A 14,751-nucleotide genomic window follows, 5' to 3' on the forward strand; every position below is an offset into this window, starting at 1 on the left:
TGCTGCATTGACAACATTGCTGCTGGTCTCTGGACTACATGCTGAGTAACAAGGGTTTTAGGCTCCCCTCAAGAGTCTATACCAGCACCTCATGATCCCTAGATTTGGATCTCATTGAAATCTAGTGATCCTGGAGGCCATGTTATGGTTTAGATGTGAAGTGTCTTCCAAAAGCTCACATGTGAGTCAATGCAAAAATGTTTAGAGGTGAAATGATCAGGTTATGAGAATCTTAACCTAATCAGTGCAATAATCCCCTGATAGGGATTAACTGAGCTGTGACTCTAGACAGGTAGGGTGTGGCTGGAGGAGGTGGATCATTCTGGGGAGTGCCTTTGGGGTTTATATTTGTCAAGATGAGGAGAGCTCTTTCCCTGCTTCCTGGTGCCATGTCCCCAGGTGCCATACTCTTCCGCCATGTTGTTGTGCCTCACTTCAAGCCCTTAGGAATGAACCCAGCTGTCCAGGGACTGAGACCTCTGAAACTGTGAGCCCCCAGATAAAGTTTTCCTCTTCTAATTATTCTTGTCAGGTCTTTTGATCACACTACCCAAAAAGCTAACTAAAACACGTTATCACTTCTTTTCTGTTCCTTTCTCTCCATTTCCATGCCTCCTCTCAATCCTATGTTCTCAGTAAACCCATCTTTCCTCCCCTCCTAGGATGCCCCCAGACCCTCCTTCCTACCTTCTCCCCCTGTCCATCATCTCCAGCCTCTTCTTTCCCCACAGGCTCTTCCACGCTTTCTATAACTGGGTCCATCACTTCCTGATCTTTCAGGTAGCCAACCTCATCTCATCTTTCTCCTCTGTTTTATAGCCCAATAGTTTTTTAAAAAGTGACCTTCTCAGCACTCCCAGGAAGGCTGGCTTCTTCCCCCACCCTCACCCCAGAAGCTGCAGAAATGACTTCACCTACAGAGTGTCTGGGCTGTGTCCGGCTCTCAGCCTCCATCTCCTGGAGCATCTGTAAGGGTCAACTGACCCTTCCTTCTCAGCAGGGCCTTTCTCTTTTGGGTTCCTATGGTTTTCCTCTTATCATCTTTCTGCTTAGCCAGCTCCTCTCCCCTTTGGAATTTTTTATCACAGTCAGTTTCTGGCGCTCAGCCCTCGTCCTCTCTGCCCTTTAATCTCTCTTTAGTCCTGATTCCATCAACCCTATACTCTCAACTGTTCTCTCTCAGAGGAAGGTTCCAAACATCCACCTCCTGCCCAAACTCTACCTCTGCATTCCTAAGTTCCGTGGAACAATTTTGCTCAGGAATTCCACCAGCATCCTCAGCCCAACATACCGACAATTATATTTATTCTCTTTGCTTCAAATCATTTCTTCTCCCAGAAGTCTCTGTTTCCAAGAGAATACACTGCCCGCCTCCCCTTGCATTCATTGCTGAGTGGCTTTAGGAGAATGACTTATCTTCTCTGAACAATTTACATCTCATTAAATAAGGATAATGGGAGCTATCGGCCTGGGCTATTATGAGGACTCAGTGAGCTGATGTGTGCACAGAATATTTGGTGTGTGCTGGTAATCGCCCCTTCTTCCCTCCTGTCCAGATGATTAAATATGCCTTATCTGTTCAGTCCCTTTAATGCTTAGGTGGTTCATCTTCTTTGGCAAGTGTTTTCTGGAGGTTGGGGATAGGGAATGGAATGCAAAAGAAAATCTAACCATATAACATCTCTCTATGGAAGGCAGAATTTTGCAGAGAATTGCTTAATGGTGACATCCAAGGCATGTCACTCAGAGTGCTTTGGGGCTGGTGAATACAGAACTATGAATATTGTTATAGAAACCCTGTATCCTGTCCACATGCTCTGCTTTCCAGGGTCCCATTCCAGGGCCTGTGATGTAGAATCCCATGTTTGCACCAACTAAAAGGCCTTTGTTTATCAATGCACCTGAACTACGCGCGTTTGCATCCCTGTCTCCTATGCTTCCACATGGCCCATCTTCAATTCCACCACTGTGCCCAGCACAGTGCAGAGCACACAGTGGGCCTCCAAAGACAGCACAGCGCTGTGCACACTGCTACAGATGGAGGAAGGGAGATTCACAGAAGCTGCGATGGGTCACTACATGCCCACATCTACAGTGGAACACTGACTCCATATGAGCCCCTGGAAGACCAGAGGGGTTCCCGGGCCACCATTACTGACACCACCCCTTATGGTTTCTGAAAGGTCAAAGAAAGAAAACCAACATTTCATAAAGCATCAGCTTTGGGCTAGGCACTTTCTAAATTCATCTCATTCCCTTTCCAAAGCAACTTTATGAGTTAGGCACTGTTCCCCTAATTTTACACTCAAGGGAAATGAGACTTGAAGCATTTAGAAAACTTGTTCAAGGCTATATAACCACTGAGCAAGTGACATTGACAGGACTTGAATACACAACTTCAGGAGTCCTAAAGGTCGTTCTCTTTCCATCACAGCAAGAAATGAACCATATTCTTTTTCATACCTCTGTGCCTTTGCATATGCTGTTCCCACCAATCAGAATCTTTCTTTCTCTAGTGTTAGGTAAATTCTTCTGTAAGAACAGGGATGACTGTCCCCTGCATCATTGAAAAGCTAGTTACTCAAACTCAGTGCTCTTTAACACATTACGTGTACATGTTTCTCAGCTAACATTTCAATTATTTGATTTTCATGCTAATCTGCAGGTAGGTTTGATCACCAGAAGAGTGAGAATCAAAGTCATTTCTCCATCTACACTGTCTGGAGCATAATGTATATATTCAGTGAATGTTTACTGAATGAATGAATAAACAGATGAAAGAAATCCTACAGTTCTTCCAGTATTAATGGTGAGGATTCATTTTTTTGCCTATAAAACATGAGGGTGGTGGTACCATGAATTTTTCTGCTTATCGCTTGGCTCTAACTTCCCAGGGTGGATGGGCCACCATTTTTCTGGCTCCATCTTCATCTTTAGGGTTTCAATAGATGATCACTGACTCTTTCACAAGGCTGGGTGTGCCAGGGTTGAGGGAGTGGTGGGCAGTACACTTTTCCAGGAGCCAGGTTTTCTGAGTTTTAATCCCACTCTTCTCTAGATGGATGTGGGATGACAGCACACACCTCTCTCTGAATCTCAATTTCCCCAAATGGAAAATGAATATTAGAATGTGGGATGACTTCAGTAGGTTTTTTTTTAAAACTTTTTATCATCAAGGATCTATTGTATAGTTTTTCTTCTTTATCCTCATGTTTTGGAGATATGTGCTTTGTTAATAAAAATAACCACTTAAAAAAACACCTTTACAAAGTAAGTGAAAAAAAAACTGATAGGTCAGCAGCCATCTGTAAGTCCACAAAAAGAAAAAAAGGCAATGATAATGTGACATAACCAATGCTAAATGCCAAACAGGTAATTCCAGCCCAAAGCAAAGACCTTGCATACTTCTGTCACCTGTGAGGTTGGGTCTAGATAAAGTCATGGTTCCCTGCAGTCTTCTTGAAATAGTGGAAATAGTCAATTGCCTCCTTTCTAACTGTTAGAGTCCCCGGGGCTCCCCAATCCCCCAAGTAGACACAAATACACTCAGAGTTCTGTGATTCTGTCTTACACGTGCAAGTCCTGCAGAAGGATTGGATTTCTTTCTTCCTGGAATTCAGGGACTCCTAACTAGAAATTTGCACTCAGAAAGGAGAAACAGCCCCTCTCGACTCCAGAAATAGGCAGGGAAATTAAGATGGTAGAAACGTAACAGACTTGAACAATGACAGTGCATTTTCAAATGGAAAACATCTACATAAAACAGAAAACCCCAGGGCTACACTTGACTTAGACAGAAGTGGGTATGAGAAACCAACAGACAATTGGTTGGTGCGGGAAATGCATGCTACAGGTTCCCTTACAGGGCATGATGCAAAGTTAACACCGGCTCGATACTTACAAGTAATAGGAGTAGGAATAAGCATTTCTTCTATATATTGATGGGCAGTCAGATGAAGGAAATGTCCAAAAAGGGGGAAAAAGAAAAGACAAACAAAGAAGAATTAGATTTATATGAAATCTTGGTTCTTAGAAATGCACATTTTTATTTCAGCATCCCTAAGCTCAAGGAGATGCAGGTTTCTCTACCCATCATCTTTGCTAAGAATCAGATACTTTCAATGGCAGAAGAAATGAGAGAGGCATCTCCTAAGAGAGGAAAACTCACTACCTCATGCAGAGAAAGCCGAGTTTCACGTTGGCTATTTTTGCTGTTTGACAGCTCTTTCTTATGGCCAACTAAAACTAGCTTCCTTGCAATAATGGATTATTTTTTGGTCTTGAATCAGCTTTCGGTGGCATCTTGAGACTAGTCTACCATTCTTCCGCATGACAGTGTTCCTATGATCCAAGCCACACCACAATCACTCTTTGGGTTTTCTTTATTTCAGATGAAAGGACATGAGAATCTATTTAGGAAGGTCATTCCAAAAGCAAGGAAATCCTATAGCCAGCATCCAATATGGCTCCCCATGACCCCCACTTTCCAGTACAGACACCTCCCACACAGAAACAGGGTTTGGCCTTGTGTGACCAATGATATCAGGTAGGAATTATGTTCTATATGTTCTGGGACTTTCTCAAAAAGGTATAAAAGAAGCCTTTTAGTTGTGTCCAAGTCTTTGAAATTCTTTTGGCACCTCGACTCTCCATGTAAGAAGTTCAACTTCCCCGGGGCTGCCATGCTGGAGAGATCACATGGAGAGGCCCTGAGATGACATAAAGAGAAAGTAACATCCAGCCAGCCTCTAGCCATTCCATCCCCAGCTGATCAAGTTGCCTATTTGAGAACCTTGACATTGTGGAATGAAACAAAGGTCATTCCCTTTAAGCCCTCCCTAGGTAAAGACTCATGAATGATAAATAAGTGCCACTTTTCAAGTCATTAAATTGAGGGCCATCAAAATTCAACCTAATCATGAACAAGCCCTGTGCTAAGAAGAAGGAGTTCCAATTTTCAGTCTAACAGACCTTGATTTGAATAACCTCTGTGCCTTTGTGTTCTCATCTATTGTTTAGGTGTGTTGAACTAGATTCGTAGTTTTCAAAGGGTGTTCCCAGGATCCCAGGGGTTCTGCAGAGCAGGTTCATTGTAAGGGAGGAGGAGGACATGGAGAAGGTGGTGCTGTTGCCATCCACAAAAGCTAGAGCATCTCCATTTTTATCTATTTTATAAATTGGAGTTTCATCTAAGATTGCACATAAAGCTCGAAAACTCACTGCCTTCAATTTCTTTCTAATGTCCCTCACTAGCTCTTGGCTTCTGAGCAATCACAGACCTCAAAGAAGTCCATGATATTCCCTTGGTTGTAATTTGCCTGATGTTGTAAGAAAATAAATAGGAATGTTTTTATTTCACATCAGATTTTGATACACTGACCATAAGTGATACATTTGAGGATTGAGGAAAAATTGCTAGAAAATTCAGGTTCCAAAATATCCATCTGAGCAAGCAGGAATAGTTTCCTTTTCTCTTGAATGGTTCAATTAATTTCAACCATTATCCCAGGTACTTGTCATCAGAAGACACTGTCTTCATAATCAGGGGTAGGAACACATATTCAGAGGCCCCCAAATTACCATTTCAAGTAATAAGTGACCAAAGCCCTTAAGGCAGGACTATCTCTAGCTTTCTCTCATCCATCAACAAAGCCCGACCCAAGCCCCATAGCCCCAGAATTAAAGTGACTCTGAGAGATAAAAAGACAGAAGCATATGCCTCCTTAGGAGGATAAACTGGGGGATACGAGGCACAGCTAAGCAAGATCTGGCAACCCCACAAAACTATTCAATATCCTGGACCAAATAAACAGTGGTCCTGGATGATGAGAGAGTGAAAAACTCAGAACTGTAAAGAATGGAAATGGAATAACTCCTGGCAAGTCATCAACCCCCTTCACCAGCCATGCAGCTGGGTACTAAGGAGATCGTTCCTTTGCTTCATCACAGCCTGGTCCAGTGCCTAGAAATGTGATTCCCCAAGAATGGAAAGCTCAGGATCCATTTGATGAAGATTTACAAATATCTCTTGGCATGGTTTGAATGTTCCCCCTGAAACTGATGGTGAAACTTAATCCCCAAATTCATTGTTTATGACTTTTGGAAGTAGGGCTTTGGGGAGGCAACTAGGATCCGATAAGGGCTGGGCCCTGGGATGAGACTGGTGGCTGTATAGGAAGAGGAAGAGAGACATGAGCTGACCCATGCTTGCTCTGCTTCACCATGTGATGCCTTCCACCATGTTATGATGCAGCAAGAAGGCTCTCCCCAGATGCCAAGCAGAGGATGGTCCTATGCTCTTGGACTTCCCAGCTTCCAGAACTCTAAGAAGCAAGTTTCTGTTCTATATAAATTATCCAGTCTCTAGCATTTTGTGACAGCAACAGAAAACAGACAATATGTGTTTTCCATATTCCATATATTGGGCTGAGCACCAAGAGGCCAGTATTCTAATCCCATTTGTTTCTCTTGCTTAGTGTGCCTTCTTGGGCAAGTTCATTCCTCTTTTTACACTTCTCTTTCCTAACCCATGCACCAAGTAGCTGGCAGAGATGTCTGACAGCTCAAAAATGTTGAGCAGTTGAAATATGAGATGCCTCAGCGTCTCAGCACCATCATTTACAAGCCACATTTAGTGACTTGAGCAAGTCACTAAATAGCAGAGTCTCAGTTTCTCCATCTCAAGCGTGGGGACTATAGTTAACCAATAGTTATTGGGGCCATCAACATTAGGTAATTATATTCAAATTAGATATGATATATAACATATAGTGTTTCATGTAAAATACATTAATTTGAATTAATATCAGGTTATATCACCCTACACGTGGAAAATAGTAAAGATGGATTAAAGGCAGTTTATGTTCCCACCTGATCCTCAGATGTAGGATTTGCTGCATTTACTCTGGTCACCAGGACAAAGGGTTCGCCTCTTTAGTAGAAATAAAAATATGAATACAGCAAGAACAAATACTTAGGCTGCACTTCCTACTTGCCAGGCATTGTTCTCGGCTGTCATCACACACCAACTCACGTGTTCTTTACAGCTGCTCTAATGGATAGGTGTCTCATCATTTCCACTTTACAGATGAGGAAATTGAGGCAAGAAGGTGAAGTCGCTGGCTGAAGGGCCACAGCCAATGACTGCCATTGACAGCATCCTGGCTCTGACGCCCACCCTGTAACCCACTGTGCTCCTTTCCAGAAAGCAGGGGAACAGGAGCAACAGCGATGTCGGCATGGAGAGGCACAGACCTTATCTCTTAACTCTCCCCACAACCCTGCAGAGCGGATGTTATTCTCGCCTTTAGTTGAGGAATCTGAGGCTCTAAGAGGCCTCACTAGGTCAAAGGTTTTATGGATCTTTGGACCAGCAGCAAAGCTTCCATCCCCAGGTGGATTTTCTCACTGCCCAAGCCCCACTCCTAAAGGCACGCAGGCGGCACTCTGAACTCTGGCCCTCTGGGTTTTCTGCTCTCCACCTCTAACATTCACCAGTGCCTGGGCCACCTCCACCTTCAAACCACAACCACCTTTTCCAAGTAGCTTTTCTGAGTGATCCTGGGTGTCACCCAAAGCCAGTATTTTCCCTGGCTTCAAAGAAACTCCTAGGATGATGGTAACAGACAAACTTTTATTAATTGAATCTCTTTTCCCAATTAACCTTCCCATCCTCCCAGGGCAAGCATCATAGGCCTTCACTCTGTGACCAAAACACAGTTTACATGTATGTTTTCTCTAAGCCTTGAAGAAGACTTACTGAAGGTCTAAATTTACAGGGATACAGTGATATTGCAAGTAACAGATTGCCTGAAACTAAAAATCCCGAGCAGGAGGACAGCTGTGCTTAGGAAAAAATAAAAATGAAACAATAACCCTAAACTTAATAAATCATATATTGCAGACTCTTCTTCTTTTTGGCTGGCTGACAAGATTGCCTTTAGGCACAGTTTACCTGTGTTCCATACCATTTTCACAGGACTGTGTTGTCTATTTAACAACACATCTGACCATCTACCCATCCATCTATTTGTAAGTCCATTCATCCATCCATTTCATAAGCCCATCCATCCATCCATCTATCCATTCATCTCTCCTTCCTTCTATTCACCTATTCATCCATTATAGAAGTCCACTCAGTCATCTGTCCATACATTATTTTACCTGCCCATCCATCCAACAATCCATCTACCATCCATGCATCCGTCTTTCCATCAATTAATTCAGCAAAAACCTCCTAAATGCCTGTCTCCCCCATGTGCTAGAGATAGACAAATGAGATCCTGATCTTAGCCCACTTATCTAGGAGAAAGAAAATCATGAAACTGATGATAATAATGACTATTACTTAAATAGTAGGCTATCGCTTATATTCCAGGTACTGTTCTAACTAAATGAGGTGGACTATTTTATTTAATCTCCACAGTAACCCTATGAAATTTATTGTCCCTCTTTAACAGACAAGGAGAGCAAGGTTAAATAACTTGTCCAAACTGGCACGGTTGGAAAGTGCCATGGCAGGTGTCAGAATCCAGGAAAATCTTACTTAGGAGCCTGTGTTAATCACTGCTATGACATACTGACTTCAGTGGTGACAAATGATGTGGAGACACAGAGACCATACCTGAAGGAGGTGTGGGGAGGAAATGCAGGCAAGGTGGGCCAGAATTTGTGATACTTATATAAGAAAGAAAAAAGGAAACCACATGGGGGAGGGGAAGGGTATTCTTAGGCAGACAGAACTGTTTTGTGGACAGGGTGGGGGTGGGCTAGCAAGGAAGGAATGCCAAGATGTTGGAAAGGCTAGTTCCCCCAAAAGCTTAAGGAGTTTGGTCTCAGTTCTACAGATCACAGGAAAAATTCAAGAAGCCAAGTAATCAAATACTTGTTCTAGAAGAATGAATCTGGCAAGAGTGTGAAGAGAAAGTCAGAGGAGAGAGAGACACCCACTAGTAGTGCGGCCCTAGAAGTTATAGCAAAGGCCAAGACAAGAGATGTTCGCAATGATCATGGGAGTAGAAAAGAAGAGGTGAATGTGAAGGGTGATTATGATACAGAGTCAACAGGTGATTAAGTGTGATTTGTTCAGGGGGACTTCAAGATTTCTAGCTTTAGCAGCTGCCCACATGGGGGCAAACAGGGTGTATATTAAGGACTGAGATAGAATAGGTGGGGAAAGATGATACATTTCATTTGGGCTATTTTCCCACTTCAATGAGCCATTCAAAATCATGCCCCACAATTTAGCCTCTCAGTGGATCCTGTTTCATGTTCCATCCATCTTAGGTGGTTAAGAATATAGACTCCTTCCCCAAATTGCCCAAGCTGAGACCCACTTCTACCACTTATTGGCCATGTGCTTTCAGGTAATTTCCTTAAACCCTTTGTGTCCTAGTTGTCCGATCTGTAGCATACTCTAATTCAATAATGTGCACTATCCCTTCTTGCTCACCCAATGGTTAGTTTTTCTGATTCTCTCTAAGTTTTTGTTTTATTCCCTGAGTAGACAATATGTTCCCTGAAGGGCCAGGCCATGCCATCACTTTTACATACTGACCTCCAGCCTTACCACTCTCCTATCACAGGTTTCTGTACATCATTGACACCGAATGTTGATATTCGGGTCTGTACTCTGAGTGAAACTCTCTCGTATAAGAGACAGAGTGTCAACCCTGGGCTCCATCTGTTTTAATTCCACTGGGGTGTTCCATTCAAAATCTTTGTAGGAAATTCCTAGTATCTGCAAGGCGCATTTGAGATAAGGATGAATTAGAACAGACAGTGGATGGCCCAGTGGAGGAGACGAGATGTGACTACTAATGACAAATGGAAGGCAGAACATACGGGCTCCTCACAGAGGGGCTCCAGATGGTGAAGAGGCTGCAGCTAGGTTATAGGTCAGAAAGCGTTCACTAGAGAAAGTGGCTTTAGAATGGGTCCCTCAACACAGGTAGTATCTGGTCACATGGAGCTGAGGAATGCAAACATTAATAAGGAGGGAAGTTCATAAATAAAACTATAGGAGGAGGGGTAATATTAGGAGACCTGCCAGAAGCACTGTGAGCAGGACGGCATAGCTCAACAAAGTTTCCCAGATGACATGAACATATGCTTCTTCCCTCACTTCCACCCAGTGAACCTTGTTGTTGTGGAAGAGAAGCCATTGGAGGATTTTAGACAACAGGTTTGGGAGTGTGAGTTTCGTTTTTTGGCACATTACTCTGGCTATAATGTGGAAAGAGGATTGGGTGGAGCCTGCAATAGAGAAACAGAGGTCCCACTCCAGGGAAGAGGCAGTGTGGAGAGAGAGGGAGAGGAGGAGCTATGACCAAGAAACTACAAAGACGCAGGCTTAGAAGGATCCTGGGTGCTGAATAGGATGGAAGGGAATGCCTGTTGATGAGCTGGGGAATGTAAGCTTGGGAACAGGTTGAGAAGTAGGCAATGATTTTGACTTATGAAACACTTGGGGGATTTTCAAGGCAGATGACACAGAGGAATGGGAATTTAGTGAGAGAGGACTGAAGCAGCAGACCCTACCCTCCTGGGCAATTTCCATCTTTAAGCTTACAAAATGACAACCACCAGATGTTGTGATAAAGACACAAGAGAAGACTTGTGCATCCAGTGTGGTGGCTGTGTTGAGTTGGAGCATCATGGATCTTTCCTGCAGGGAAGTTCATAGGAAGACCTTGGTGAGGAGGTAATACTTGGGAGTCCTACTTGGAAAACCTTGGGATAGAAGGTTAGAGGGTAATAGAAAGTTTGCAGGGGAAGAAAAATGTCAGGACATTTCATTCAGGGAAACACATGCCCAGAGAGTAGTGTGAAGGCAGGAAAAAAAAGGACTAGAGAGGAAAAGTAGTGCTTGAATTCGAGCCACCTGTGTCTCCAGGTCTCTTACTTCCTACTAGTCTCCTTGGACTGATAGCATAGAAGCTATCAGCATGGGATCTGGAGTAACAGAGCCTGGGTTTGCATCTCAACTCTGCCCAAGACCTTGACCAGCTCATGTAACCCCTTTGAAATTTTCTCCAAAATTAAAAAAAAAAACAACACAGAAGTACCAACATAGCCAACTATGATTATTAGGAGGATTATAATAAAAATATGGCCGCCATGTAAATAGAGAAATTAGCTCAATGTGTGAACATTAATTGAAACACTGATGTTAGCATATTAGTGATGGGTTTAGACCTGCTCTGGTACAGTTATGGTCATGTGTGAGAGAGGGCTCCTGTTGACATTGTACATTTTCATTCAGGCCAATCATTAGCCCATCTGATCTCTAAAACAGCCCTATAAGGTTGGCGGCATCTCACATAGCAAAGAATGGGATTTGTTAAGTGTCATTTCCATGGCAAACAGCAAATCAATAGTACTGCAGAAACTGGACACATTTTTTTGGATTCCTAGTCCAGTTACAAAGGGAGTTACTGGAGGGCAGATAGAAATCACAGAGAATCAATGGGTTTACTCAGAGATGCATGCATATCTCAGAGTTGATTCTCATATTTCAAACCCAAGACACTCCAGATATACCTTTGGAAAACTTACTATGTGGACAGGCAAAGCATGGTTGGCAGAAAATTCAGTCTGGACCAGGCAGAGCTAAGCAGAGGAGGAGAAGAGAGAGAGTAGCTAGAGCCATGCTCAGAACTAACTTTAAAATATCTCCCTAAAACTTGCCTCGTTCTCAAAGTATGAAGGGATGGAGAGGTGACCATAGGATTCTGAGAAGTCCTTGTGCAGATTTGCAAGAATCCTGCTAACCCTGGCTCCAGTGTCTCCTTTTCCAAATTTACATGGCCTCAAGCTTTGGGGGAACCATGGAACTCTAGAGAGTATGGCCAGGGCATAAAATTGAAACTTGGGGAGATATGCATATAATTTCACATCCCACAAACATTAAAGTGTAGAATTTTTATGTGTAAGTGGCCAGTAGATACCTTTAACCATTGAGATAAAATTGGTTAAGGCACAAAGATTCAGAGAATCCCACCTTAATTTTCATTAAAGACACCCCAAGTCCCTATGTATTAACTCCTTGGCTGCTGATTTCTGTAGGGGAGGCTGTCAACTATGTAAGGTGGGAAGTTGAGGAGTGAAGGACACTCAGGACTACAGGACTAAGCCAGCCATGGGGCTCTCTTTATGTCAGGATTCAAAATGGTACACGTGAAAAGGAGGTAATTGTTACTGTATGTTGGCACCCATACTAGAGCACTCCAAGGTCTACATGTGATCAACAGATCCAGGAGAATAGGGGAACCGTATTGCTGTGACATGGGTAAAACCACACTGTCCATTAGCTCTATCAGAGACAGGCTCCTGGTACCTGTCTTAAAATGCTCATATAATCCCGTATATCTCCATGTGGTCCTGATTATGTATGGTCCCACAGTCAAAGAAGCCCAGTCCAAACAGTCAAGGGTCATACCAAAATAAAGAAAAATAAATAAATAAAATCTGAACTTTAACTTGCACCCTTTGTAAACTATTGGGGAGTCTCATTTAAGTGGCCCACCAGCACCTCATATCCCATTAGGCCTTTAGTCTTTGGAGACCCTCTCCCTTATTACAAACAAATGCAAGCACAAACAAACCCTCCTCCGGCTTTGGCGGTCTTCCCCTCCATCTCTTCCTGCCTCTCTCTTTTTTCCAATCTCTACATATAAATTAGTTTTAATTTCTTTCATTAAGCCCTTCCCTCAGCCCTTTGAACCTTAAGTCCTTCTCTGTTCTCTGGTTCTCTGTCACAAAGGAAACCCCTAAGAGGAAAAGAAAGACTCTGGAGAAGGGAAGAGAGTCCTAATACCAACAACGGCGAGCCCTTGACATGAAGCCACTGGGATATCTACGTTTCCTCGAAAACTCTGAGGCTATAGCTTTAGGGAGACTTTGAGTCAGTTGAATCTATCAGGAAGAGAAAAAACCAGAGTGGCTGTGTGCGTGCCCATGGAGGACAGGGAGAGGACCCCAACAGGCTCAAACCAGTGGAGGGAACACAGCAGGTGTGCTACCTCTGAGAACCCCGGGATCCAGGAACTGTAGGTGATAATGGGACTCTGAAGAGATGCTGACGTGGGGATCCTGAGCCCTGGGGATTTGTCTATTATTTGGAGATTTCTTTTCCTTTAATATCTCTTCCTTCTAGCTGTGGACAGCGGTATAACCAGCAGTGAGTTAGTAGCAGATTGAACTGCCTGACGTGTCCCTGTGTTTATATATAGGATTGGAGTTGGAAGACGTGCACAGAAGCAAAGGAGCCCACCATGCCCTTGTCTGTCCTTTGAGGCATCTTTGGACAGAGGAGGATGCTGTAGGTGAAGTGGAAAGAGTACAGACCTATGTGTAATTTCTCCCTTCTTCTCCATTCTCTCCTGTCTTCCTCCTCCCTAAATCCATTGGAAAATTGTCCTATCAACCTGGTCAAAAATGTTTCATTTTCTCAGAAAAGATACAGTATATCCAAACACTGACCATTTCCACCCCCCCCCCACACTGCCATGATGTCTTGAGTTTTGCTTCCTGGGAAGACATGGTGATCATGTGACAGCCTTGGTTGAGTTTGAGGAAGAGGGTTTTATAGAAGTGAGACATGATGAAGATATTCAGAAGAGGTTAAAACTACACAAAAGACTCACTTCAAACTTGCTCCCACCGTGGAAACAGAGAGCACCCCCTCCCTCCCAGAAAGTCACACATTTCAGAAATAGCTGTTGAGAAGGAAGTGAAATTTCTTCACAAGCTCACAGACGACGGTGACGTGGGTTAAGCCAGGCTTTAGAAAGAGCAAAATTGGAAGAGCATATCTGACTTACAAATCAGTGGCAAAGAACGAGGAAACTCTGGGTCTGTCAAGGAGATATTCACTTCCATTAAATTGGTCACTATTTCCAGGTAGACAATCCCAAACTCCCTCTGCCTCTAATATGTCGGTGTTGCTAAGAAACATGGCAAGGATCTCTTATGTGCAATGTGCTTACTGCCCACATAGAGATCGAAGCTCATCTTCTACCTCATGTAACACAGCAGACTCGTCCCTGAGATGGACAATATGGTGGTGCTTTACCATGATGAGCTAATGGCAATGCAGTGCTGTCTTTAGCCCCTTGAGGGCTCCTTGTCCCCAGTGTCCCCCCAACCCCTCACCAACTGGGGACATCTGTGGCTGGATGAGAACCTTAACTCTTCAGCCATCTTGCTGGGAGCTCAAGGGGAAATGATGGTATTAGATAAAAGGTGTAAGAAAGGATGAGGTCCCTGCCCTGAGCTATCCTGTCAGAGGAGGGACTGGCTGATTCTAAGCAGGACAGAGAGTGAGGGACAGAGGGATGTTCTGGTGCCTACATGGTTGACAGCATGGCGCCAAACCAGTATTTTTGAATCACTGACAGCTGGGGATGGGAATATCACTTTATTGGAAAACAACAACAACAACAACAACAAAACAACTCTGCATTCATATTCATGTGGTTCCTAAAATAGAAGCTGGAATTAGTCTTTGGGACATTCCTTTCTTTTGTTCTGGAGGGGAACAAGTTTCTCAAGCATCTTCCCTCCTATACATGGAGATGAGTTCCTGGCCCTTGTTCTTAGGGTCATCCAGAACTCTCTGTAACCAAACCAAGAGCTTTAGGCTCAGTTGTTAGTTTGGTCAATAATGTCAAATGGCTGTATTTCCCGGGGGCAGGGCATGTTGGCACAGTAGATGTTATAATGTAGATAAATGTTTTGTTGGCTCTGGCA

The 14,751-nt window shown here is 43.5% G+C and overlaps 1 protein-coding gene across 2 annotated transcripts in view; it reads right to left on the reverse strand.

Annotated features, from left to right (window-relative positions):
* Positions 1-14,751, reverse strand: part of Ptprt (protein tyrosine phosphatase receptor type T) — a 1,035,616-nt gene that overhangs the window by 142,807 nt on the left and 878,058 nt on the right. For both annotated transcript variants that reach the window (XM_076849097.1, XM_076849096.1), the window contains one exon: positions 3,902-3,931. In XM_076849097.1, coding sequence (XP_076705212.1) covers positions 3,902-3,931 — 30 coding nt within the window. The remainder of the gene's footprint in view (positions 1-3,901; positions 3,932-14,751) is intronic.

The sequence above is a fragment of the Callospermophilus lateralis genome, chromosome 3 (genome assembly GCF_048772815.1).
Source record: "Callospermophilus lateralis isolate mCalLat2 chromosome 3, mCalLat2.hap1, whole genome shotgun sequence".
NCBI classification, from domain to species: domain Eukaryota; kingdom Metazoa; phylum Chordata; class Mammalia; order Rodentia; family Sciuridae; genus Callospermophilus; species Callospermophilus lateralis.